This window comes from Misgurnus anguillicaudatus, chromosome 22, assembly GCF_027580225.2.
Source record: "Misgurnus anguillicaudatus chromosome 22, ASM2758022v2, whole genome shotgun sequence".
Classification (NCBI taxonomy): Eukaryota; Metazoa; Chordata; class Actinopteri; order Cypriniformes; family Cobitidae; genus Misgurnus; species Misgurnus anguillicaudatus.
In genome coordinates this window covers 24,283,673-24,310,103 of record NC_073358.2, presented here as the reverse complement: position 1 = coordinate 24,310,103, position 26,431 = coordinate 24,283,673, and the positions used below count along the sequence as shown (strand labels likewise).

General features: G+C 37.6%; 2 protein-coding genes across 3 annotated transcripts; one reads left to right on the top strand and one right to left on the bottom strand.

The window, feature by feature from the left end:
* The first annotated feature begins 280 nt into the window (after positions 1-280).
* Positions 281-14,738, top strand: vcp (valosin containing protein). The gene is made up of 17 exons (XM_073860230.1): positions 281-441; positions 1,767-1,878; positions 2,689-2,861; positions 3,129-3,271; positions 4,821-4,951; positions 5,354-5,485; positions 5,580-5,682; positions 5,782-5,915; positions 6,108-6,243; positions 9,373-9,485; positions 10,855-11,019; positions 11,130-11,255; positions 11,350-11,559; positions 11,686-11,994; positions 12,070-12,225; positions 13,320-13,474; positions 14,174-14,738. The coding sequence occupies exons 1-17, from the start codon at positions 425-427 to the stop codon at positions 14,277-14,279; spliced, it is 2,421 nt and encodes an 806-aa protein (XP_073716331.1). The 5' UTR covers positions 281-424; the 3' UTR covers positions 14,280-14,738.
* Positions 14,655-21,880, bottom strand: akr1a1a (aldo-keto reductase family 1, member A1a (aldehyde reductase)). Of its 2 annotated transcripts, XM_055199966.2 has the most exons (9): positions 21,751-21,880; positions 21,564-21,661; positions 19,220-19,339; positions 18,013-18,164; positions 15,922-16,117; positions 15,643-15,842; positions 15,492-15,564; positions 15,175-15,261; positions 14,655-15,089 (listed from the first exon to the last, which is right to left on the bottom strand). In XM_055199966.2, the coding sequence occupies exons 2-9, from the start codon at positions 21,645-21,647 to the stop codon at positions 15,027-15,029; spliced, it is 975 nt and encodes a 324-aa protein (XP_055055941.2). In that variant the 5' UTR covers positions 21,648-21,661; positions 21,751-21,880; the 3' UTR covers positions 14,655-15,026. The 2 variants fall into 2 exon arrangements, with proteins under 2 accessions (XP_055055941.2, XP_055055940.2); XM_055199965.2 differs by lacking the exon at positions 21,751-21,880 and having other exon boundaries at positions 21,564-21,744.
* Between the last annotated feature and the right edge of the window lie 4,551 nt (positions 21,881-26,431).

The window sequence follows — 26,431 nt, the reverse complement described above, 5'->3', positions numbered from 1 at the left end:
AACTAACGTTAGTAGAAATAGAATATAGGGTACGTGGCCTAGTTGGGCAACAGAGTTGTTATTTGCATTTTGACACTTTAAACTCGTCTGATTCAGATTCCCCTGGCCAATCCAAAAGAAACAATTCTCAACGCAGCAAAAATTGAACCAATCATTGTGAAGACTGACAGCCACACAGACCAATCATGCTTAAGCTCTGTTGCGCTTGGTGCATGATTGGCCAAACCGTCAGCGCAAAGAAATGCGATGTGTCCTCTGATTGGTGCATCATTCAATGGGCGAGGAAACTTTTTCACTGCAGAGTTGATGTTAGCAAGCTAATACAGTGCGCGGAGGTAAAAGCAGCTGTGAAGGTTGGAGACGGTCATTCAAAAGAGCTACTCATTTCCATTGACTATTTATATCTTTTTGTGGGAGAAGCAATATGGCTTCGGGTGGAGAGTAAGTACAATCTTTTTAATGTAGTACTTAAATGAACGATAATTGTTTTGTTGTCTGTTGAGTGGAAGTTAGCTTTCAAGCTAAGAGACACGAGCGCATCGTAAACGGCAATTGGTGAAAATAGCAAGTCTTACGTTAGGTTTCTCCTCGGAGAGCTCATGTAAATTGAAATAAAATGGATGTCTTTATACAGTCCTATTCTCACCACATGTTAAAACTTTGCGGGAGTTTAAAGCGACCGTGAGACTGACCAGTTGTATTTAGCATTTTTGCTAACCGGACTGAGTCATGCTGATAGAGATGAGAGAGGCTTTCGGCCCACCGGCATCACCGGCTACTGCCCGAAAATACACATACAACACTGATACATGTTCATTATATTACTTCATAAAATAACCGCTCATTTAATTCGTTAAACCAGTAAAACTGTGTGTTAAAAATAATAGAGTGAACTGAAGCATCAACCCGGCTTTGTGTAAATTGGAGTAGCAACAGATGACTCGTTAAAACACGTATTTTGGCCCCTTTAACCATGAGTCCAAAACAACGGTCAAGATGTCACACTTACACGTTACATACGAAATGTTAAGGTTGGCAGGGCTCGTGAGTCAAGAATTTGAATAACATTTATAAAGCTGTGGTTTTTGTTTCACCTGTCACAGCAGCATTTGCTGTGTCATTGGCCATTGAAGACGCTAACTGCTAACAGCGCTCACATAACGTAACGTTACAACCACACTGAGAGGAAAATAAACCATACAGCCATCTAACATATCAATATATGTGTAGGTTGTGTTTAATACAAAAACGTACAGTTTTGGGAGAGAACTACTTGTGTAATTCAGATGTTACATAAATGTGTAGTGCGTACGATCTTAGCTAGGAGGATGTTGGGTTAGCTTACGTACAGCGCAGTTGGCCTCTCGCTATCAACGTCTGTCTGATGATAACTAACGTTACTGGTTTACGTTTTTTGCTTTTGACAAAATGTATACCTCCTATAAAAAGTTCTTATGTATAGTAATGGATCAGAGACACTGAAGCCTGTTAACAGGCCTAAATCTAGCGTCTCGTTGGGGCTTTCTGTCAAGGTTTTTGTGGAAAGCTCTAGAGAAACTTGAGCTCCTTGGTTAGATGTGCACTTGCTAATAGTCTCCATCTTCCTCATTCTTTGGGAATTTACAGGCTAATATGCAATGTTTTTTTTGTAACTTGATTGTAACTTATCTTTCGCTTTCGTGTTCTGTTAAGTGATAGTGGAGATAACTACTATTCCGGACATCATTGTTAATGGTTAACTGTGGTGTTCTTCCATCTCTACACAGAACCAAAAATGATGATCTTTCCACTGCCATCCTGAAGCAGAAGAACAGGCCAAATAGGCTGATTGTTGATGAGTCCATCAATGAAGACAACAGTGTGGTGTCTCTCTCTCAGGTATGTTCCTTTAAATAAATAAAATCAGGAGTTTTTTTGGGGACATGGAGCCCTTGCAGGTAAAAAAAGTTTCCAAGGACCCCCCTCATAACCGTTATTTAGCATTTTCTTACAAACTGTTAATATGATTTGTCTGCATTGAAATAGAGGGTAATTTAGTTAAAATTGCAATTGGACTTAACAATATCTATACTTTTCAAGTTCAATTCAATTTTATTTATATAGCGCTTTTCACAATTGTTTAATTGTTTCAAAGCAGCTTTACATTAATATATATATGTATGTGAAAACACAGAAAAATCGATGGACAACATAAGCAGCAGAATACAGTGGCTAAGATTAAACCGTACTAGCGAGCGTAGTAATAATGTAATGTATATAGAGGATGCTAAGTTAAGCCAATCTCAGCTGACTCCCCAGGGGTTGAAAGCCCCCTGGAGAAAAAAAACTCCTGGCTTTTTTTAGTCAGGAGGGGAAAACCTTGAGAGAGAGAGAGCCAAACATTTATTATATAATGGGTACGATTTTATAAAATTTTATGGGAATTAAAAGATTTAAAATTATATATTACTAATTTCAATAGTTAGTCCCCATATGTAAATATGCGCATTTTAATAATGTTGCATCATTTTTTAATTTTGTGGACACTTGGCTATAAATTGCGGACCACCAGGGTTCCCCAGACCCCTCTTTGAAAACCCTGATTTAACGGATTAAAAATGACATTTGTCTGTCCTCTTGTTTTTTTATAATGTGAATCTCATACTATTTTTGTTTTCCTCGTTTGCTAAATGTACCTCTCTCTCTCAGGCAAAGATGGATGAGCTGCAGCTCTTTAGAGGAGACACAGTTCTGTTGAAGGGCAAAAAGAGGAGGGAGACTGTTTGCATCGTTCTGTCTGATGACACCTGCTCTGATGAGAAGGTTCGCATGAACAGGGTGGTCCGTAACAACCTAAGGGTGCGCCTTGGTGATGTCATCAGGTGCGATGAGATTTCTGTTTAAACTTGAGTAGTTATACCAATGAAGAGATTTAGTGGTATTGTTTGGATCAAGTTTAAAATGAGCTCCTGTATCTCAATTTGTAAGCATTGTTTAGATGGGGAGCACACATACTGATAAAATGCAAACCTTAAATGGACTCACTGTGAATTGAAGCATCTACTAACTGTTTAAAGTAAATGTCTACTCATTGATAGGATTCAGACAGTGTTTATTAATGAAAACCTTTAACCATTTAAAATTTTCAGTATTCAGCCTTGTCCAGATGTGAAGTATGGAAAGCGCATTCATGTTCTGCCCATCGATGACACAGTTGAAGGCATCACTGGGAACCTGTTTGAAGTCTATCTCAAGCCCTACTTCCTGGAGGCTTACCGACCAATCCGTAAAGGTAAAAGTACTTATTTGGACACCTTTTTTATTTAATTTTTAGAGATAGATCGATCGGGCCGATATTTGCGAGTTTTATGTGAATCGGCATCGGCCGATATGTGGCTGCCGTGTTCGCCGATTTTTTTTTTCCGGCATTATTTACAGACAAGAGTTCTGGAAGCCGAAAGCGATTGCAGGTCATGTGACTAAAAACAACCAACCTTCCCAGTACAACATTGAAAGCTCGGCCTAACAGCTGATCATAGCTGAACAACAGGTTTTTATTTCTCATCTCTATGGGGCGGTTTCCCGGACAGGGATTAGACTAGTCCTAGACTAAAATATATGTAAGAAATCTCCAAACTAATAACATCTCTTTTTAACAAAATGCATCAGTGCCCTGTGTTTTGCCTTAAAAATGGACACAAGTAAAGTTTTTAGTAAGGCATGTTTGTTAAAACTAGTTATATTTCCTTATTAAGAAATCAATATCCTTTGCTGACAGTTCATCGCCATTGTGGAGAGTGCAGTTCATGGTTCCATAGCACCCTCACCTGTTTTTACTATTTGTTATATATAGTTTTTTTTTTAGTTCAATAAATGTTACTTTTACAAGATTACATTTTAAAAATTTGGCATCATTGTGTCATTTTTATGAAGTAAACTGAGTGAGAAAAAGCAGTATCAGCTCCAAATATCGGCTCAAGAAAATCGGCAGCCTGTATCGGTCATCTGCTAAGGCTGATGAAACAAAAATCGGTATCGGCACTGAAAAATCCACATCGGTCGATCCCTATTAATTTTTATTATCAAACAGGATTATTACTAAACTTCTCATCAAATTTCCTGTCCAATCAAAAGCTCCTTTGTAGTGGATGACCGATATGGGTTTTTAATAGCCGATGCTGATATTGAGAAAGCAGGCCGATGTAACACAATTGTAATTACAGTAAATAGGAGACAACCCCGTGAGAGTTGCAGAGACGAACAAAATGAGAGTGAATTTGTAAAACTAAATAAACATTTGTTCACACTGACACATGACACCCAAGTGTTATGTATGACATGCATACATTTTACTGTCTGTCAGACTTTGGCTTCACATCAGAGTTTCTTTTCATTCCAAAGAACTAATTTAAGAAACAAAGATTTATTGGCCGATTAAAGATTTATCAGCCAATGGCAATAATTTAAATATTACAAATATAATCAGCCACTGCAATATATCGGTCTAGTGTTATTACTCTGTAGACTCTGAAACATCCCCCGCCCTGACATTACACAGAACCTGCGCCAGAAATAAACACTTGTTAATATATTTATTTACTATTTTTTTTTATGGGAAATGGAGTACAGTGTGCTATGTTGGGAATAAGAAACAATTCAGACAATGTAAATGTGCTTTCCATTAAAGTAAATGAAGTCTGATATCATGTCTGTGTTATTTGAGCTCCTTCAGAAGTGTGCTCCAGTCCAGTGTAGACTTTAAGTACTACCTAATCATCCGAGGATGCACTAAATGGGCTTCATATATTGATCATCATATTGGGATGCTTTATTTTCTATAGGTGATATATTTCTGGTGAGAGGAGGCATGCGAGCTGTGGAGTTCAAAGTGGTTGAGACCGACCCCAGCCCATACTGTATTGTGGCCCCAGACACAGTAATCCACTGTGAGGGAGAACCCATTAAGAGAGAGGTGTGTAAATTGGAAGTTCAGATATGCTTTACAGTGTTTCAGATATCAAAAATATATTGCTGATGTCATTGTGGGCCCACATGTGTGGGAAACGCATTTGGCAACTTGAGTTTTATTTCCGACTGCAGTCCCATTCCCTCTCTCTCCACCCTGTACTTTACTGTCTTGTCTTTTTAATAAAAGCAAAAATACCCAAAATATTTACCATGGGTATTTATCTGCAGATAAAAGCATCAAGGTTGCTGCAACAGTGTACTTAATATTTCATCTGTTCTCCCATTGTTAATGGCATCAAAAAAGCCTTGAATACTTCAAATCTATTATAAAGTTAAACATTACTCAACAATCCCGTTTTTGCAGGCAACTTATATGATTCTTATGCATCTCGAATTGTGATTGCAGGATGAGGAAGAGTCCCTCAATGAGGTTGGTTATGATGACATTGGTGGTGTAAGGAAACAGCTCGCCCAGATTAAAGAAATGGTGGAGCTCCCTCTGAGACACCCAGCTCTCTTCAAGGCTATTGGAGTCAAGGTAATTATAAAGCACTGTAAGATGTACGCACATTAAGATATTTTAAGATTTACAGTAAAAAGTGCAAATAAATGCATCACCTCTTGTTGTTCAGCCTCCCCGTGGCATCCTGCTGTATGGACCTCCAGGAACTGGAAAGACTCTTATTGCTCGTGCTGTGGCAAATGAAACTGGAGCATTCTTCTTCCTCATCAATGGTGTGGATGAAAATGAATGTTTTGCAATGTTTTAGTATTGTTAGATTTGGCCCTGAACACATTTTAATAGTCTTTATTGTTGTGCATTGTTTTTTTTAGGCCCTGAAATTATGAGCAAACTGGCAGGAGAGTCTGAGAGTAATCTGCGCAAAGCTTTCGAGGAAGCAGAGAAGAACGCCCCAGCTATCATTTTCATTGATGAACTCGATGCCATTGCACCCAAAAGAGAAAAGGTAAGATTTACAAGGAGAAGGTTTACAAAAGCATTGATTTATTTTTTAGTTTTTTCAGTGTAGATCACTGTCATACTTATGTCCTGCACCTTTCAGAATTTGCACATGCGGACCAGTATAGCAGTTTTTTGCCTTAGAAGCTGTAAATGTCAGATTAAGGGTGGTTTTATATAAGTGGATCTCTTTTCTCAGACTCATGGTGAGGTGGAGAGGCGCATTGTGTCTCAGCTGCTCACTCTGATGGATGGGCTTAAGCAGAGAGCTCATGTCATTGTCATGGCAGCTACTAACAGACCAAACAGCATCGACCCAGCTCTCAGACGATTCGGTGAGATCATTACATTCATTATAGTCTCTCTCTGGTGAAAATAAAGTTTTTGTTGTTTATATGTCTGTGTGCTGTTTTTAGTATGGTTTAGGACAAACTGTGTGTATGCATGTTTTAAAGCATAAAGAAATAACTGTCACAGGAAAATTTGTACATATGCTATTATGATGGTCAAAGATGAGTTTTAGGCAGGTTCGGGAATCGAATTTCAATTCCAATTCTGGAATCGGATCCATAAGAAAGGAATCGGATTATTTTTTTAAAATTAAAATTTTGATTTTACTTAATGATTCTGGACCACACGGTCACATAATTTACATCATCTGCCAAGACCTGAGTCACCTGACCTATATCCTTCTGCGCACAGTGCGCAGGACCGTTCGCTTGAAAACTTAGTCAGTTCGCAAATCGACCATGGTGGAAGGCATGCTGAATTTTGCCAAATCCGAACCATACAAAGCTAAGTGTAACTTTTGTGACAAACTATTATGTTGCGAGATGAGTATCACCAGCCATATGGCAAACCATCTGCAGTTGGTTCATCGTTTCGAATACAAAAAATGCACCCTGTTTAATAGGGGTGGCACGGTTCACAAAACCCTCGGTTCGGTTCGTATCACGGATCTATGGTCACGGTTCTCGGTTCAGTACGGTTCTTGTTATTTTTTTAACACTCCAGAAATTTATTATCTTAATTTATTAATTATCCATAATTTAGGATACAGTATTAAAAAAAGTTATATCATGTAATCATGCACAGACTGAATTTGACTTTAAGCACATTATTGGGAACATCCCTGAGGAAAGCCAGGTGAGATTTTGACACGGCGAGAGGGAAGACATTGATGATTTCAACATGCTTTTCATTTATTTGGCAAAAAAAAGAATGTGTATTGCCATCTACATTAACTTTGTGTGCATTTTTAGCACACAAAGATAACTTGCATTTATCAAAATGCCAACTTCAGTGTAGCTTTAAGATTTATCACTGAGAGGCTGCTTAAATACTGCAGAGAGAATATGTGAAAGAGAGAGAAACATAACGTTTACATCTGTAATATTTAAATCCGTCTCTTTTGTCCACTTTTGACCATTTCTGTCCTGATTACTTTAAGGGGCAGTTTATGAAATAAGATCGCGCGACTTTCACACGCAAGCAAAATGAAACTACGCGGAAATCAGCCGCTTTCGTTTTATCAACGAAAGGCTAAAACTAGCGCTGAATACGAAAAGACGTAAAACAGTGTTCATTACCTCAGATTAGATAAATGGTCGGAGAGAAGGCTGTCGCGTGTGGCTGTATCTATTGTTTTATTTCCGCTGTCATCATAGGTAACATGAAATAAAAAATGTTTCCACACACCAAACTTATACGATGCTGGCGCATTCTCCAACTCCGGGCAGACTTCCTTTTCTCTCCCTCTTGCCATTCTACACGTAACATGACCGGCAGCACTCACTCTCCACACCAGTCACCTCTTCTTTCGCGCTATTCGCGAAAGGGGAACACGCTATCTGAGGTCACATACAGGGCACGAGGCTACATACATTGCGCATGCCATGAACCGTTGAACCGTACGACACACACGCGCTCCGAGACGAGCGAACCAAACGGTTCGGATTTTTTCATGAACCGTGCCACCCCTACTGTTTAATGCGTTGCCCAGAGTGCCGACTCAGCCGAGTGCTCTTCGTTAGCCACCGCCAACAGTAGGGCGGCTGCAGCGCCGGTACATGCTACACGTGAGACCCCCTTCTCCCTTGAATCGAAAGGAAGGCACACACAGGAAAAAACTAGTGACATCACAAATCACAACATTTATAGTGAAAGGACTGGATGCATTTTTCTGTTATCATTTAGGTAGGTGTTACGTTACAAGGGAAAATAAAAAATAAATAATTTGAGCTAGCCTAGCCATGTTTGTTCATGTTTTGTAGCGCCTAAATAAGTTTTTATGTAGCCTCCTTTGTGTTCAGTTGGAATGGCACAAAATAAATATTTTTGATCTATAAAGGCTTGACTGTTATTGCTTTTCACCTCTTTGGAAACGAAACCAAGAATCGTTAGGAATTGTATCCAAAAAGCGGAATCCAGTTTGGAATCGGAATCGATAAATTTGAAGCGATGCCAAACCCTAGTTTTAAGTGATAAAATTCTGAACTAAAGGGGATCTTTAAGGCTGTTTTCACACTGACAGCTTAATACGATACTGGGCATGGCTCGCATAAAAACTTGTCTAATGTGAACGCTGTCATGCGAAGCCGGGGGCGCACTGGGGTACCGAACCCGGTACTACCTAAAGAGAGGTGGTTTGAGCTCGCTTACAACAGAACTGTGGCACGGTTCGCATAAATGTGGAAGCACCTCGGACACGGGTGCGTGCTCGTCCAGCAAGCAAAGTAACTTTCACATGCATTTTAGCCAGTGATGTCGATCATTTGTTTCCACAGCGCACGATTGCCATGACAACTGAAGAATTCCTCATTCCAAAACACACATGGACGGCTGTCACTCTCTCTGCTGTGCATAATAACACCAACATATTAAAAACTAAAAATATGCTGAGTTGATGATTTAAATCCTCTTGTACATGCGCTTTGGTGATGATGTGAGATTATGTAAGTGGTTTGATAGAATCAAATGAGTGTGAAACCAGACCAACACTGCGGCGATGTCTGCAACATTCGCACTCTGGCTCGCACCGCAGCAAATGAGCCCAGTGTAAAAAAAAACGAAGTGTTCCTTTGTAAAGGATGCTGACAAATGATGCTTGCAAAAAAGATATTTGAGCCTTAGACTGATTTAATTAGTTATAAATCTATTATACTAGTGATGGAGTAAAGATGGTATAAAGATTTGTTGTTGCAAACAAAGTTTTTTTAGCTGTATTTTAAAAATTGTTTAGATTTAACTGGGAAAGACTGGGCACTGGGAAATAAAATAAAGCTCCATCTGCACCCACAGTTAAATGCAGGCAGAACTGAACTTCCTAATTTATTTTTAGATTTTTTTTGTGATCTTCCTACCCTAAAATTATACCCTATATAGTGTACTCTCTAAAGTGCTTTACTACTGCATTTAAAACTAGATCGTATTGTACTACTGATGTGTACTTGTACCGATTTCAGGCCGCTTTGACAGAGAGGTGGACATTGGCATTCCAGATGCTACTGGTAGACTTGAGATACTTCAGATCCACACCAAGAACATGAAACTTGCTGATGACGTTGATCTGGAGCAGGTATTGTTTTAGAAAACTTCTTAAAGGAACTTCACCCTCAAGCCGTCCGAGATACATATCCATCATTTTTCAGAGTAACACATTTTCAGTTATTTTAGGAAATGTCTTAGCTCTTCCAAACTTTTTAACAGTTGAAAATTGGGTCCACTTGCTTCACACCTGAGGAGTGTGCATTCATCCTTAACGGAACTGATCCACATGGCTCCGGGGGGATGAATAAAAGCCTTCTGAGAGTAATCAATATGATTTTGTTAGAGAAATATCCATATTTAAAACTTTACAAACTAATATAACTAGCTTCCGGTAACGACGTCATCCTAGACGACTCAGCATTCGTGATAGAGTATCAGCATAGTTTATGCACCTGACGTAGTGACGAATGTGGTAGGCACAGAGCAGGGAGCAAAACGACAATGCCAGTCACCAGTTATAATTAAAGGGGACATTTCACAAGGCTTTTTTAAGATGTGAAATAAATCTTTGATGTCCCCAGAGTACATATGTGAAGTTCTAGCTCATAATATCATATAGATAATTAATTATAGCATGTTAAAATTGCCACTTTGTAGGTGTTTTGGGTGTGTCCTTTTATATGCAAATGAGCTGATCTCTGCACTAAATTGCAGTGCCGGGGTTGGGTAGTGCAGATTAAGATGGCGGTGTTATCCCCTTCTGACATCACAGGGGGAGCCAAATTTCAGTGACGTATTTTTTCACATGCTTTCAGAGAATGGTTTACCATAACTAAGTTAATGGGTTGATCTTTTTCACATTTTCTAGGTTGATAGAAGCACTTAAACATGGAAAGTCAGATTTTCTTAATAAGAGAGATTCAAAGAAAATGGCAGAAAGAAAGATTTCAAAAAAAATGGCAGAGGATTTGGTTATAAGGATATTGAGTTATCACTATCTGTAGCTAAAACAACTCACAAGGCACGGTTCTCATAAGGGTCTTTTTTAAACCCATTGTACGATATGCATAATGCTCATTGTCCTCTAATGGAACTTATTTATTTTCATGTGTAATGTTTTAAATATTTATTCTTGCCTTATAAAATGGAATCAATCTCCCTCAGAAGGCATTTATTTATCCCCCCGGAGCCGTTTGGAATACTTTTGTGAAGGATGAATGCTCATTCTTTGTGCTTGAAGAAAGTGGACCAAATTTTCAATTGTGCTAGCTCTTCCGTGCTTTTTAACATTTTCATAAATAACTGAAAATGTGTTGTTCTGAAAGATGATGGACATGCATCCCGGATGACTTGAGGGTAAATCATGGGGTAATTTCACTTTTGGAACAACTTAAAAAAAAAAAAAAATTATTGCTCCCCATGTGTTTTATATATTGCTACTCTCCATTTTTCATCAGGTGGCAAATGAGACCCATGGCCATGTTGGTGCCGATCTTGCTGCCCTCTGCTCAGAAGCTGCACTCCAAGCCATCCGTAAGAAAATGGACCTTATTGATCTGGAAGACGAGACCATTGATGCTGAAGTCATGAACTCTTTGGCTGTTACCATGGATGACTTCAGGGTGAGGAACCTTCATTATAAAATACATTAGACTGTAACTCATTGGCCCGAAGGTGAGAACAAGAAGTATTCAAGAGAGTAAGTCTGTTGCTTTGTTTCCTCATTCAATAGTGGGCCCTTAGCCAGAGCAACCCCTCAGCCCTGCGTGAGACAGTTGTGGAGGTGCCCAACATCTCTTGGGAGGATATTGGTGGTCTTGATGATGTCAAGAGAGAGCTGCAGGAGCTTGTGCAGTACTGAGCACAACATGCGTTATTTCTTCTAGTGCTTGCATGGCTTCATTTGAAACTCTTTGTCTGTGCTCACTCTCAATTGTTTATCCTCCAAGTACCCAGTGGAACACCCAGACAAATTCCTTAAGTTTGGCATGACACCATCCAAGGGTGTGCTCTTCTATGGACCACCAGGTTGTGGTAAAACCCTGCTGGCAAAGGCCATCGCCAATGAGTGTCAGGCCAACTTCATCTCAATCAAGGGACCAGAACTCCTCACCATGTGGTTTGGAGAGTCAGAGGCTAACGTCCGAGAGATCTTTGACAAGGTAGTTTTTTTTTCATCAGCTGCTCTAAATGCATTCCAGCTTTGATATTCGTCAAAGAGTTTTTATTTATTATTAAATAGCTCTTCCTCTCAAGTTTGTCCTTACATCTTCATTTTCCTCATTCAGGCCCGTCAAGCTGCCCCATGTGTGCTCTTCTTTGATGAATTGGACTCCATTGCTAAGGCTCGTGGTGGAAATGTTGGCGATGGCGGCGGCGCTGCCGACAGAGTCATTAACCAGATCCTCACAGAAATGGACGGCATGTCCAGCAAGAAGAACGTCTTCATCATTGGCGCTACCAACAGACCAGACATCATTGACCCTGCCATCCTCAGGCCTGGCCGACTGGACCAGCTCATCTACATCCCACTGCCAGATGAGAAGTCTCGCATGGCCATTCTTAAAGCTAACCTCAGGAAGTCTCCGATCTCAAAGGTAAGGAAGACTTTATTTGATCCCCCACTGTGTTCTAAAATAAGTTGCAGGGTATTTATCCAATTTCTGTTGTAGGATGTGGACCTGGACTACTTGGCCAAGATGACCAATGGCTTTTCAGGTGCTGACTTGACTGAAATCTGTCAGAGAGCTTGTAAACTGGCCATCCGTGAGTCCATTGAGAATGAGATCAGACGGGAGCGTGAGAGGCAGACCAACCCTTCTGCAATGGTGAGATTTGATGGTTTCATGCAGTGGTTCTCAATTCTCAGGCCAAGGCCATGTGTTTTGCACCTATAGGCTGATTGCTTTTTTTTAATGGGGAGAGTGCTCGGTAAGCAGGACAGGAACATGCTGGTAGAATTGGAATATTCTTGTTTTTGTTGTTGTTTTGGCATGGTCTGGTTCTGTATCTGTCCCAAAAATACTGCAGTCAGGTTTTGTATCCAATTCAATAATTTATACCACGGGTCTGTTGAATGCTGTATTCTGATTGGCTGAGAAATGTTCGTGGGTATGCATTAATTTCTGATAACCGCACACCTAACTTGTCAAATGTCTTAAAAACAGGCACCAGGACAATGTTTGTGGTAACCGTGGTATAAGAGGAATAATTGACTCCGGTCCTTTGAATTATTTGAAAATAATGCACAGTTTTGTGGTGGAACATTGCACCTTGGGTGTGCATTATTTTCTTATAATTCAATGGCCCGTCATCAATTATTCCTTACGTATACCATTCTGGTATGGTGACAACACTGCCATTTACTTATTGTGTAACAACCCTGAACCTAACCCATGTTACACACATGTAAGTTACTAGAGTTTATGTAGTGACAGTGTCATGTATTCTTCGTCTTATGATTATAGACTGTATAAAATAATGTCACTGTTCTCCAGTATATCATTGCATTTATTTTTACTGCATAAATATCCCATTAAATAGACTGTTTTTCTGCCATGTAGTAAAGCTCATAAGCCTAACAGCAGAGGCTGTTTATGGTTGCCAAGTAACTTAGCAACTTCATGCATTAATGTAAAATGTCACAGTTGTGCGTTTATCAGCTTTTTGCATCAGCTTATGTTGTTTATTCAAATCAGAACACGAGTCAGATCTATCCAAGTTCATTAATCAAAAAGGTTTATAAATAAATGCAATTACATTGCAGTCCTTTCTATGTCATTTTGCAGTAGTTAGTCAGACTAGCCGCATAACAGAGACCATGCTTATACTGAGTGAGGATTACTTAACCAGTCTAGATTTAATGCATTGATTAAGTGTTTTACCGAACTTGATTTTTTTGTTTATGACTCTGTTTATACAGGAGGTGGAAGAGGATGACCCTGTGCCTGAGATCAGGAAGGACCATTTCGAGGAGGCTATGCGCTTTGCTCGCCGCTCTGTCAGTGACAACGACATCCGCAAATACGAGATGTTCGCACAGACCCTGCAACAAAGCAGAGGCTTTGGCAGTTTCAGGTGAGAACTCGCACCCAGACAAGACTCAAGGCTAGTCCTAGACTAAAACGCATGCTTGAGCTGTCTCAAATGAAAATATCTTCAAATATTCCAGTGTTATTGATTTACTGGTGTGTGTATTTTGATGTGTTTTTTTAAGGCCTGTTTATAAAATATGCTTAAACGGGGAAAAAGTCAGATTTTCATGATATGCCCCCTTTAATTAAGATGTTTAAGTGATATATTGGTTCCCCATCAGCCTAGAGAATGTGTAAAAGATCAACCCAGTAACTAAGTATTGGTAAACCATTCTCTGCAAGCATGTGAAAAAATAGGTCATTGAAATTTGGCTCCCTTGTGATGTCAGAAGGGGATAATACTGCCCCTTAATCTGCACTATCCAACCACGACACTGTCATTTAAGTACAGAGATCAACTCATTTGCATTTTAAGGGGACACCCAAAAACGGCACATTTTTGCTCACACATACAAAGTAGCAATTTTAACATGCTATAATAAATTATCTATTTGATATTTTGAGCTAGAACTTAACATATGTACTCTGTGGACACCAAAGATTTATTTGACACATTAAAAAAGTCTTGTGAAATGCCCCCTTTAACTAAGGTCTAGTCCTGGCTTTATCTAAGCCTTTTCTGTGACACCAGGCCGCAGTGTTTATTGGTTGACCTGCATTCAACCTGCATGTTTCTTTTCAGATTCCCATCCAGTAACCAAGGAGGAAGTGGACCAAGTCAGGGTTCTTCTGGTGCTGGAGGAGGAAACGTCTTCAATGAGGACAACGATGATGATCTTTATGGATAAATGTGACCATGTGGTTGCCCTCAAAGGCCACTCTTCATGTACAAAAGACAAAAAATAAAAAATTCCACATTTTTAGGACTGTGCTTTTTGTTTCTTATTTTCCGCTTATGTCCATTCCCTCCGTTTTTTTTATTCGCCCCCCTCCCCCCTTTTGTCCACCTTCCTCTGTTGATAGAGAAAAGCATGTAGCTGCTTGTGTTTTGCTCTGGTTTGTGAAAGGATGATTTCGGAGAACTTTGATCTTAACATTCTGTGGGTGGGATTGCATTTACGTGAAAACAATACACAATAGTTATTTCATAAACTTTTCACAACCTATGTGAGCAGCTTTAGTGGTGGGTGTGATGCTAGGCTGTTGGAAGGATTAAACGAAAATTGCTAATGACTTCATTTTTTTAATGAATGTAGCATATAATGTATTACAAGTTTGAAAATGTTAAATAAAATTGACGAAATGGACCCAACTTTGTAATGTTGTGTTTACGTTTATTTACAAACATCCTAAATTACATTATAACAACTTTTAAGAGTTGGCTTATGGTCGTTCTTAATATTTTGTTTTGTAATCGAACTGACTTTTTTTTGTTTTTTTTGTTGATGTTTCAAACATGAATTTCAAAGATATATTCATTGTCATACAACATAATTGTCCAAGTTTAATATGCAACTTTTTATGAATTTAATGTTAAAGGTGCAAACTCTAGAAAGTTTAATTGGTTTACAGTTTTTTTTCTCTTGTAAATAAAGTTAATATGGGTCATGAAATGGAAAATGTGGATGGTTGGCATCTCTCCAAACCTTTCCATTTTTCTGTGAAGTGAATGAAAAAAAATAGGCATAAAATATAATTACAGCAGTATGAGTAACTTTTCTTTTGTAATGTATTTTTATTTACCTCTATAGTTGGTATGATAAGCCTCTTGTTCTTGTTAAAAGATTCGATAAGCCTCATGTCTTCATCAGATAATTTAAAATCAAACACCTGTGTGTGAAAAAAAAGGTTGTATGAATATTGATTAAATATGCATTAAATACACATTAAAGTGTACTTTTTTATTTATACAGATTTATTATCATCTGTCTGCTCCACCTTCTTAGTTTTGAAAGTAAATGATAAGATGCAGTATTTTCTGCCTCCCTTTCAATACATCTCTTGTCCTGCAGGAGTCTCTGTACGTTTCTACTTTTCTGTTGATTTTGTAACAAACATACCTCAATATTTTGTTTGATCCTGGATGGGTTGATACTTTTGGGAATGCAAACGACACCCCTCTGTACGTGCCATCTAAGAGACAAAATTCATGTAATAAACAAATTCTAACTTTAGAAATATAAAACCACAAAACTTGCTGCCCTTTCTCACCTGATGATGACCTGTGCGGAGGTCTTCTTATAGTGTTTAGCCATATCGACAACTCTTGGATCGTCCAGCAGACAGGGTTCACCCGGTGTGTACCAAGGCCGATCAGGAGAACCTAGAGGACTATATGCTGTTACTGCCAGTCCTCGACTCCAACAGTGGGATATTAGCTGAGTCTGGATTAAGTATGGATGGCACTCCACCTGAAATTTTTTTTTTTAATTTGACAAATTTATGGGTAACCTCTCTTAGTTCTTACTGTTCGCATTTATCATAGTGTACCTGGTTGAGCACTGGTTTGTGTTTGGCAATGCTGAGAACGTCGTCAATCTGTCTTGCGTTGAAATTTGACAGACCAATGGCTTTTACCAGCCCCTGGTCAACTAGCTTCTCCATGGCTGCCCATGTGTCTCTGTAGTGAGTGTCATCATAATAAATTGTTCCATCAGGTCGCTTGGGCATCAGCTCATCTCCTCTCCTAGAAAACATTAGTTATAATTTGTGACCGTTTCTGAATTCCTTTCCTTTCTGAATTCATCAAAGTTGGATTTCACTCATTGATTTCACATTATTTTCAATGTTTGACATGGCCTTACTTTATCAAGGTTATATTTTTACAAGGTTATATTTTTACAGAATGTTCAGGGAAAAGTTGCAACATATGGGGCAGTTGCAACATGGCTTATTTCTCCAATACTGCACATGCTTAGTTAGCCTTCTATTCTGGAAGAAACCAGTCAGATCTGACCTTCTTGAAAAACTGCATTTTTAGAAATGAAAGTATTTGTTTGAATAATTATAAAATCTTATTATTTAAATTAATGTTTCCTTAGTTTCTGAAAGGCATAGTTAGCATGTGTCAATGTTGTTTCAAGCTAGCATAACAAGTTATATCATTACTGTCACTGTAGGGACAATACAGTATTGCAACTGTCCCTTTTTACAACACAAAATAAAATTAGAATTTTATGGATTAATAAAGATCTTTTAATAGGTGTCTTCTATTTTTAAAGGAGCAGTATAAATGCAGGGATGATGTATTTTTGTAGGCTAACCCCGGAAGTTAACAGGACACTGGCTCTCTTGCCAGAAAGCACATTCATTTTTCCAGACTGGTCTCACGGAAAGTCGTGTTATAGTCACGCAAACAAAGGATTAATTTATTTGTGTCCATGGCACGAAATTCAGCTTTTTTCATGTTACTCGCCCAAATTTCTGTAAATAGTTTTTTGTGTCCGTGGCATGACTTTCTTTTTCGTGACATTTTATGTATTGTTTTCTTATTGTTCTTCCCTATATTCTTACCCTATTGTCGCTTGGGGTTGGCAACAATGAATTAAAAATGGGGGGGACAATACATATAAAATGATACTAAAACGAAAGTCGTGCCACGGAAAACTATTTATAGAAATTTGTGCGGGTGACACGAAAAAACATTTGTGATCAAGGCTGAATTTCAAAAGCTTAATATCGTGCCATGGACACACATAAATTAGTAAAAAAAAAATTCTTTCTGTGAGATCATGTTGCATTTTTCCCATAGACTTTTGGATTATCGCAAAAAAATAAGCTCTGTGTTTAACAAAAGTTTATGACATCTTTTGTCCAACAAGTCAATTTTTACAGATGAACACACAAATTTTATGTTTTTTGAAGTCGTTCACTAAAAAATGTATAAAAGTTGTCTTAATGTGTGAAGATTATCTTGTTGATAATGTTGACAAAATGTGTAAGTAATACAATTTTGTTGAACACAGATCTTATTTTTTGAGATAATCCAAAAGAATGGGAAAAATGAATGGGCTTTTTAGTGATGGAACCAGTGTCCCGCTACTTCTAGGGTTGGCCCGTAACAGTGTTTCCCAACCAGGGGGCCGGGGCCCACAGGGGGCCTCAGCAGATTTCCAAAAGGCCTCAAGATGACATAAAATTATTAAAAATTGGACAAAACAAGCATTAAATAAGCTAAGACAGCAAAAAATGTTTGGCCATTTTATTTGGGAATATACATCTTTCTAGTCATTCCAAGCTCTTGTTCATTTTAAAATTGAGTGAGTGGTGGGCCTTCAAATATTTTTTGACGGCAAATAGGGGTCCTTGAAGTGAAAAGGGCTGGGAACCACTGGCCTATAAAAATACGTCACCCCTGCGCCACTCTGGAGGTTTAATTGGCAGTGGGTGGGTGCAACCATCCCCGCTCTCCCCTGATTTTACAGTAAAACAGTAAACAGAAAGAGTAATCACAAAAATTCACAGTTAGGGTCAACTAATGCTTAATCTTAAGTTATTCTGTTCATGGCTTCAATGGGAAAATACTATGTAGGTAAGGCATAACCGTGAGATGTAAATGTAGATGAAAACACAATGACTTACTGAAAGGCCATTGGCCAGTGCATGAGGTACAGATCCAGGTAACTGAGTCCCAGATCTGACAAAGATTTCTTACAGGCATCTTCTACATCATCTGGATGATGCTTGGTGTTCCACAACTTTGAGGTCACAAAAACATCTTCTCGTCTCAGAGGCTACAGAAGTGCAAAGATGTAATTTGTCAAAATGTTCTGCTTTCTGATGGTAATTTTGTATGATAAAATCTATATAATTCATGTCATATTCAAGTATAATTTTATCTGCACATATACAGCCGCGGAATAAATTAAAAGACCACTTATTATTACGATTATTTACAGTTTTTCTAAATTTACTATCTGTTTAAAGAGCACCTATTGTCCGATTCACCCCAAAGTAAACGATATGACGCAATTAATCGTCTCCAATGTAAATCTCTTTTCTTGGAATACAACAAACACACGGATTGTAGGCAACAGTTTACTTCCTGCGATTGGTAATGTAGACAAGACCGACATTATCATAATTCCTCCCGCTTCGCACTAAGCCTGTAACTTAACTCCTGATAGCAACCGAATCTTTCAAACATAGTAAGGAGCTTCACATTTCCTGCTGAGGTATTCAGGCCAATCACAATGTACAGATTAGCTGGCCAATCAGGGACACAGAGCTTTTCAAAATCTGTGCGTTTCAGGAAGAGGGTGAAATCTGGAGCTATAAAAAAAGTACGGTATGTAGAAAATAATGTCGTTTTTTTAACCATAAACCACGCAAACACGTATACACAAAATAATGTTTTTAGCAATGAAATATGTGCAATTTAAGTAAAATGATACATTTTGTTTCATTCCGTCAACTATTGAAAACATTTCTGCAAAAATCCTTATAAAATAATGTTTTTATTTGCATTATTTGCAGAAAACTGAAACCGAATAAACTTACAAAAGGATGCAACGTTTTCAGATTTTGAATACTTCTTATTTTAGGAACAATTCAAATGTGAATATTTAATGGAAAAACCCTGATTCTTAATAAAATCTTTCATGTGTCCTATCACTTGCTCATCGCTGCTGGGTGACTTTATTGTCACTCCTAAGGTTTGCTTTTGTTGGAATTCAATAGACACTGGACTGAAATGGTCACATTACATGTAGAAATGATGATTAAAGGCAAAACTGGAGTGGTCTCTTCATTTTTATGCGGCTGTAATTATGTATCATTTTATTTATACCTTCCCTGGTCCAACTCGTTCAGTAAGGGCTTCCCCGACCTCTCGCTCATTGCCGTAAGCAGCTGCGCAGTCGATGTGTCTGTAGCCACAGTCTAGAGCTGTCAGCACCGCCTGCTTAACCTTCAGTAAGAGAAAAAGTCATTACTGTAGACTAAAACATACTGGAAGAGTCAGAATCAACAAAAATCTTTTACTTATAAAACCGGCTTAAAGTCTATGTAACAAACCTAGTTGAAGTAGATGATTTACATTTGAGTCAAGTAGATGATTTATTATTATTATTATTATTATTATTATTTATTTATGGATCCTATTTCATTATTTTTTCCCCTGCTGATGAATATGGTGTATTTTTAAAAGTTGTATATGTATGTTGTGATTGTGTGAAGCACCATGATAGCCTGAATTAATTACCCCAATGGGATAAATGTCGTTTTACAACAAAAAGAATCATATACACTTTTATACACTTTATTTTACAAAGTGGCCTTACAGTACCTAACAATTAGTGTTACTCCATATAGGAATATGGCTTAGGTTCAGGTTTAGTATCCTGTCAATTACAATTGCACAGTAAGTACACAGCGGGGCAGTTTCCTGGACAGAGTTTAGATTAAACCAGGACCTTAGTTAAGTATTTTTACCAATATACCATTTCAAAACATTACTGGTGTGCATCTTGAAATAAAACAATGGAAATGTTATATTTAAAGATATATAAGTGCAAGCTGTTTTCAGTTAAAGGTGCAGTGTGTAAATTTTAGCGGCATCTAGTGGTGAGGTTGCGAATTGCAATCAACGGCTTAGTCCACTGCTCACCCCTCGCTTTTGAAACGCATAGAGAAGCTACGGTAGCCGCCACCGGACAAACATGTCATCGTCGGAGACAACATACCGCGTGTCTCAATCAGCTCCCTTGTTCAGTAGTCAGGGCACTGATCAGGGAGTCGGCCATTTTAAGGGCTGTCTCAATCGCAAAATCCGTTCAGTGCACTGGAACGTTCGTTCCCTAAAAATTCCCACAATGCAACGCAAAAACCAGTGAGCATCGATGGTCCCTATGTTCCCTAACCGGAAATCACGTGACCTTTTTCCAACCGAACATCACGTGATCCAACTCAATAAACTTTATGAAATGTTACAGAACTTTTATAAAGACAAACATTTGTTTTAGTTGTAAATATAAACACACATTGCTACACAGTAATGGAGCACAATCTACTCAATATTTAAAATAATAATATTTATTTAAAATTGTAAATATATTTATTACATTTAAAATGTAATTATATGCTTTCAATTTTATGCACAGATATGTAAGAGAATAATGACAGAATTTTTCACAATGTACTGTTTTTAAAATTAAGTCAGAGAGATGTTAGTTTTGCCAGTTGTTGATGAGTAACAGCTGTGAGTGATTACAACGCGCTTAAGCAGCCACGTGATAGAAATAAGTGAACATTGTCCCAATGTCAAGTGAGCTAGGGTCCTTACCAGTGCCCGAACCTGTGTACACGATTTACTGATTCACGACCTCGGGAGCTAGGGAACTAATTGAGACACACGGATAGTAAAATATTTGTCCGTTAAGGGCTTCTGTAGAAAAATGGTTGCACAAAATGGTGGCTTCCATGTAAGGGGACCCTCCGTCTATGTAGATAAAAAGGTCTCGTTCCAAGGTAATAAACACATAACAGTTCATTATGAAAGGTCTTTATACACCCCTGATAATATAGTTTTGTATATTATTTTGCATTTCTGTCAAAGAGATCATTCTAAAAATTACACACTCTACCTTTAAGGCAGCTCAAACAAGTATTTTAGTCCTAAACTAAATGTAAGCCCTAAATTTAGAACAGGACTGTAAAATGAAAGGTAACACTATTTTAGTCCCTTTATTTACACGTTATATGTAATTAGTTATAATGATACATTATGCAGCTAATCCTTACCCTAACCCTTTAGTAAGTCCATGTTGTTAATCATTATTATTATTATTAATCATTTTTAGTACTTAACCTTCTAAGACCCGAGCTTTGGTGTGTCTTTTTTAAGATACCTTCCAGCTATTTTGGGGTTAGGAAGAACCAATAAATATAACCAAATATTTTTCTTTGAACATGAAGCAGTGTAATGGTCCACGTTTGTGTACAACAGGTTCCAGTTACAAGTATTATGGTGCGAACAACAAAAAAATGTGACGTGTCCACGACGTATGTGGTTAAACATATACGGTAAATATAACAAGGATACCTTAAAATAAAGTGTAACCAAATAAAATGCTAGTGTAACATTAGATATTTACTAAATGAATAATTATAGCATTAATCTAAGAGGTGCATACCTGTCCTGGGTCACTTCTCCATGTTCCTAGACCGACTGCTGGCATCTGCTGACCCGTAAGTAGAGTGATTGCTACCTCTGTCATGGTTTACCACTGACCTATCAAAATCAGATAAACTGAAGATTAAAACCAATCAACAAAGTATTTACATTGAGCATATAACACTATAACAAATGAGATGTGTTACCTAAAATGTTTCAGCATAGAGATTTACACTGATCAGGGCTCACTAAGGTCAAAGTCTTTGTTTACTCATTTGCTAAAGGCTGAACAAACTAAAGAGTCAGACATCTTCAAATACCTCACAGAAAGTTGTTTTCGCTGACGTAATTCTACAATAACCAATTGAAAAATACAACACAATCCATGTGCACATATAGTGGTGCGGCCAATAAAATGTCATAGATCGTTGTTGCTTGTCACTGTGGCTTTGGGGGGAAATTGAGTTTTTGCAATAAGTTGGTTTGGGAAGTGGCATCTGTTTATTCTGGCTGTAATCACAATGGAGCCATATATCAAAAGAGTTTACAGTCTCATTCTGACATGTTCTCTCTCTCTCTCAGCTGTTGGGTCTCTCCCGCTGGTCAAATATAGAGCGAGTGAATTATTCCTGTCTTTCTCACGACTGCTCCAAGAGTTGGGTCACAGCAATATGCATGACTCAAGGTTCAATCCACTTTCCTTATGTGGTCAGGCAGACTTATAGTGTTAGTCAGCTTACAGAGGGAACGAACATTCTTGATGATGGCGACACTGGCAATCTTATAATAATAATAATAATAATACTGATCATTATGATTAAAGGACTTCTTTAAAGTCAAAACTGTCAGAAACACTGTATGCACTGTACTTTATATTATGAGTCTTTTACTAATATGTTCTTACATAATGAAGATAAAACTATACAGCTTGTATTACATATATGTTGCTACATAACATGGTATTTGATTAAAAGGAATTACTAGATGTTTATGCTGTATTAAAGTGTTTTCAGCAATATAAATAGTCTCTGGTATCCCAAGAATGTGTCTGTAAAGTTTCAGCTCAAAATACACCACAGATCTTTCATTGTACGATGTTGGCCATTTGTGGCTGCAATGAAAACACTGTGTTTTTGTGTGTGTGTTTCTTTAAAGGGCAAAGAAAGCTTCTGTTCCCCTCCCTTTATGCAAAGTAGGAGGTAAAGCACTTACATTTGTGCTTTGGACTACATCAAAACATGCGTCTCTTGCAAAAGTGAACTACACACTCATAAGGCGGAGTTTGTGAGTGGTTATGGGTGGGGCGTAATTAATGTGACATCACACTGATAGGGGATCCCTAACAGTTTGTTTTGTGTGACTGTAGTTTAAATGGTTTAAATGAGATTACACATAAGAAGAAAACATGGATAGTATAATAACATGATGTTTCTGCACACACATTGGCGACTCATTTTCTGCTAGAAACTCATTTAAAAGTGGTTTAGGGGGGCTCTAAGATCTAATCTACTCAAGCTGACATTTTTGAAAAATGTTCCAATGTTTATTTTCGCATTCTCTATTGCAGTGAAATATAACATTGAAATCCCACAAGGATATCTATTGCCCACAAAGATATTCATACATTAGCCTACTTTCTACATTTCATTTTGTGAAAGTCTAAAATTTGCAAACTCATTGAAAACCTACACTGATTAAGTAAGGAATAATTGATGATGGGCCATTGAATTATAAGAAAATAATGCACACCCAAGGTGCATTATTGCATTGGTTACCACAAACATTGCTCTGGTGCCTATTTTTAAGACATTTTAAAAAATTAGGTGTGTCGTTATCGAAAAATAATGCATACCCATGGCACATTTCTCAACCAATAAGAATACAGCATTCAACAGACCCGTGGTATAATTAAAAATAAATTATTGGTAATTGGCATGAAACTTGTTTACTTATTCTGTGTGACGTATACAAGGGATTTCAAAAAATGTTCAGGCCAAAGACCAATATACAGGGAGTTGCATTTCAGGCCAATCTTAGGCCTAGTCCACACGGACACTGGTATTTTTATAAATGTATAAAATGTATTTATATAACCGTGACTTTTTTATGCGGTTCGGCTGTTCGTCCACACGAAAACGCAGTATCAGCGCACTAAAACCGAACATTTTTGCAAACCCAGGGTGAGGATTTTAAAAAACGCTGGTTGCAGTGTTGTCGTGTAGACAGTAAAACCGAGAGTTTTGCCTTGCAACGTCACTTTTGTTAGGCTTCTGATTGGCCAAGGTGGCTATACGATTTGGGTTATATCGCCACATGCTGGTGTGGCATGCTCTTGACAGCGCTTGATAGCGTGTTTTTGCTTTTCATGATGATTTGATTTTTTTTAAACCGACCATGTGTGGACGGGATTTTTTGGAGAAAAAACTCAGGTAATAAAAATACCTGTGTCCGTGTGGACTAGGCCTTAATATTAAAATAAATATCATATTAATATATTTACATCTACAGACAGAGCTGTGTACTTGTTGATTACATTTAAATTCAACATCAACTATATAAGCCAACTTAACAAACAACTACAGTACAGTATCATTACATATAATTAACTACTATATACTTATATTTTTACAGTATAGTGTTATGACTGTGTATATAACTGTTACATTGTATTTACTGTGACACTGCCACACAAGACTCATGTTTCAACAGCTATATATATATATATATATATATATATATATATATATATATATATATATATATAGTTTGTGATTTTATGTACTGATTTTATGATTTTATGTACTGTAAATTTGAGTTTTAAAGGTGCAGTGTGTAAATTTTAGTGGCATCTAGTGGTGAGGTTGTGAATTGCAACATACAACTCAGTCCACTGCTCACCTCTTGCTTTTGAAACACATGGAGAACCTACGGTAGTCGCAACCGGACAAACATGTCATCGTTGGAGACAACTTAGTAAAAAAGCTTGTCTGTTAAGGGCTTCTGTAGAAACATGGCTGCACAAAATGGCAACTCTCATGTAAGGGGACCCTCTGTGTATGTAGATAAAACGTCTCATTCTAAGGTAATAAACACATAACGATTCATTATGAAAGGTCTTTATACACCTCTGATAATTTAGTTTTGTACATTATTTTGCATTTCTGTCAAGAGATCCTTCTAAAAATTACACACTGCACCTTTAAAATAGGTTTTACATGTAGTTTTAGCCATTTTATTTGTTACTCTTAATTTGTTTGTATGTCTTTTATTTTATATGGTTTACCTGTCTTGTGTGTGATCAACAACATCAAGTGACATTATAAAAGGAGGCAGCATGAGCACATTGTTAGCTTATGCTAAAGTTCAGTCCACCGGTTTCTGGAGTTTATGTTTTGGACTTACCTTTCCAGTTACAGATTGTGGATTATCACTTTGATTGTAGATTTTCCACGATTGGAAATTCATCATCCTTGTACTTTTAAGATTGTTTTAGTGTATTGTATTTGATGCTTTTAACAACATAAGTTTTAATGTGTTATTTAAGTCTGTTGTGCATTTTGTAAATAAACTTTAATTTAATTTCACTTGTTTGTCATTCTTTTAACATTGTTTTAATCTCACACAGTAAGATCTGACCCCATATTTATCTGTGTAACTCAGGTGATAAAGCTGAACTTTATATTACATTTAAAGTATATGCATATACTTACACTCTTGACCCCATCCCTAAACCCACTCCTAACATTACAGGAAATATTTGACTATGTTCTTACCTCAATCCAGACAAATCAACACATCCCTATATTTTTTCAATGTGTGCACTTAATCTTTGTACAGCGCATCGTGAATGTGTTAGCATTTAGCCTAGCCCCATTCATTCCTTAGGATCCAAACAGGGATGAATTTAAAAGCCACCAAACACTTCCATGTTCCACTTCGACCTCGGGCGCAGTAATATTGACGGAAGTTTGAGCGAGAGGGGGAGTAGTGAGGATGTTACTGCGCGCCGAGGTCGAAGCGCTGCAAACTAAGTGCTCTTCCGCCATACAATATAGTTCTCATTTTTATCTGCTTAAAAAAATCGCCACAAATGTATTTTGTGCCACCATACATACTCGTGTAACTCATGTAACAGTCTTTAAATAGGGAAAAAATGGAAGTGTTTGGTGTCTTCTAAATTCATCCCTGCTTGGATCCTAAGGAATGAATGGGGCTAGGCTAAATGCTAACACATTCACAATGCGCTGTACAAAGATTAAATGCACACATTAAAAAAAGATGGCGATGTATTAATTCATCTAAGTTGATGTAAGAACGTAGTAAAAAATTGAAAAACGATGGTGTTTTCCTTTAAATCTACCCTGAACAACCCTTGTATCACAAAACTGTTGTATTAGATGCTTTTATATTATGAATGTACACGGTAATTAAAGGCATCTAATATAAAGTGTGGCCAGAATATTTTATTGTTATCTTTCGCAACTTCTGGGTAAGTATCAACTAAACTCTTTACCAGTGATGGGTTAGTTACTCAAAACTCCTTACTCCTTTTAAAAGTAATATTAATACAACCAACAGTAAGTAGTTACACTAATAGTTACCGGGGAAAGTAATATTATTACAGAATCATTTCACTTTTTCTTCAAATGTCATGCACTTGACAGAAAAAATCAATCACATCAAGAGATGCAGTGACCTGTGAAATGATTTGATTTAAATTTTTTATAAAGAATGTCTTTTATTAGTTTACCAATATAGAGTGCCACTGGGATGGCATATTCTTGTAGGCTAACAAAAGTTTATGACACATTTTGTCCAACAAGATAATCTTCACAGACGAACACAAATTTTATAATTTTTTTATTTCTAATAAACGCATTTAGACTT

Coding starts and splice junctions, on each gene's coding strand:
- vcp (XM_073860230.1), top strand. Junction 3,272..4,820: donor TTACCGACCAATCCGTAAAG/GTAAAAGTACTT, acceptor TATTTTCTATAG/GTGATATATTTCTGGTGAGA. Junction 11,020..11,129: donor TTACCATGGATGACTTCAGG/GTGAGGAACCTT, acceptor CTCATTCAATAG/TGGGCCCTTAGCCAGAGCAA.
- akr1a1a (XM_055199966.2), bottom strand. CDS start 21,647: ATGACAGAGGTAGCAATCACTCTACTTACGGGTCAGCAGATGCCAGCA. Junction 19,340..21,563: donor GGAGAAGTGACCCAGGACAG/GTATGCACCTCT, acceptor CTCTTACTGAAG/GTTAAGCAGGCGGTGCTGAC. Junction 16,118..18,012: donor CACTGGCCAATGGCCTTTCA/GTAAGTCATTGT, acceptor AATGTTTTCTAG/GAGAGGAGATGAGCTGATGC.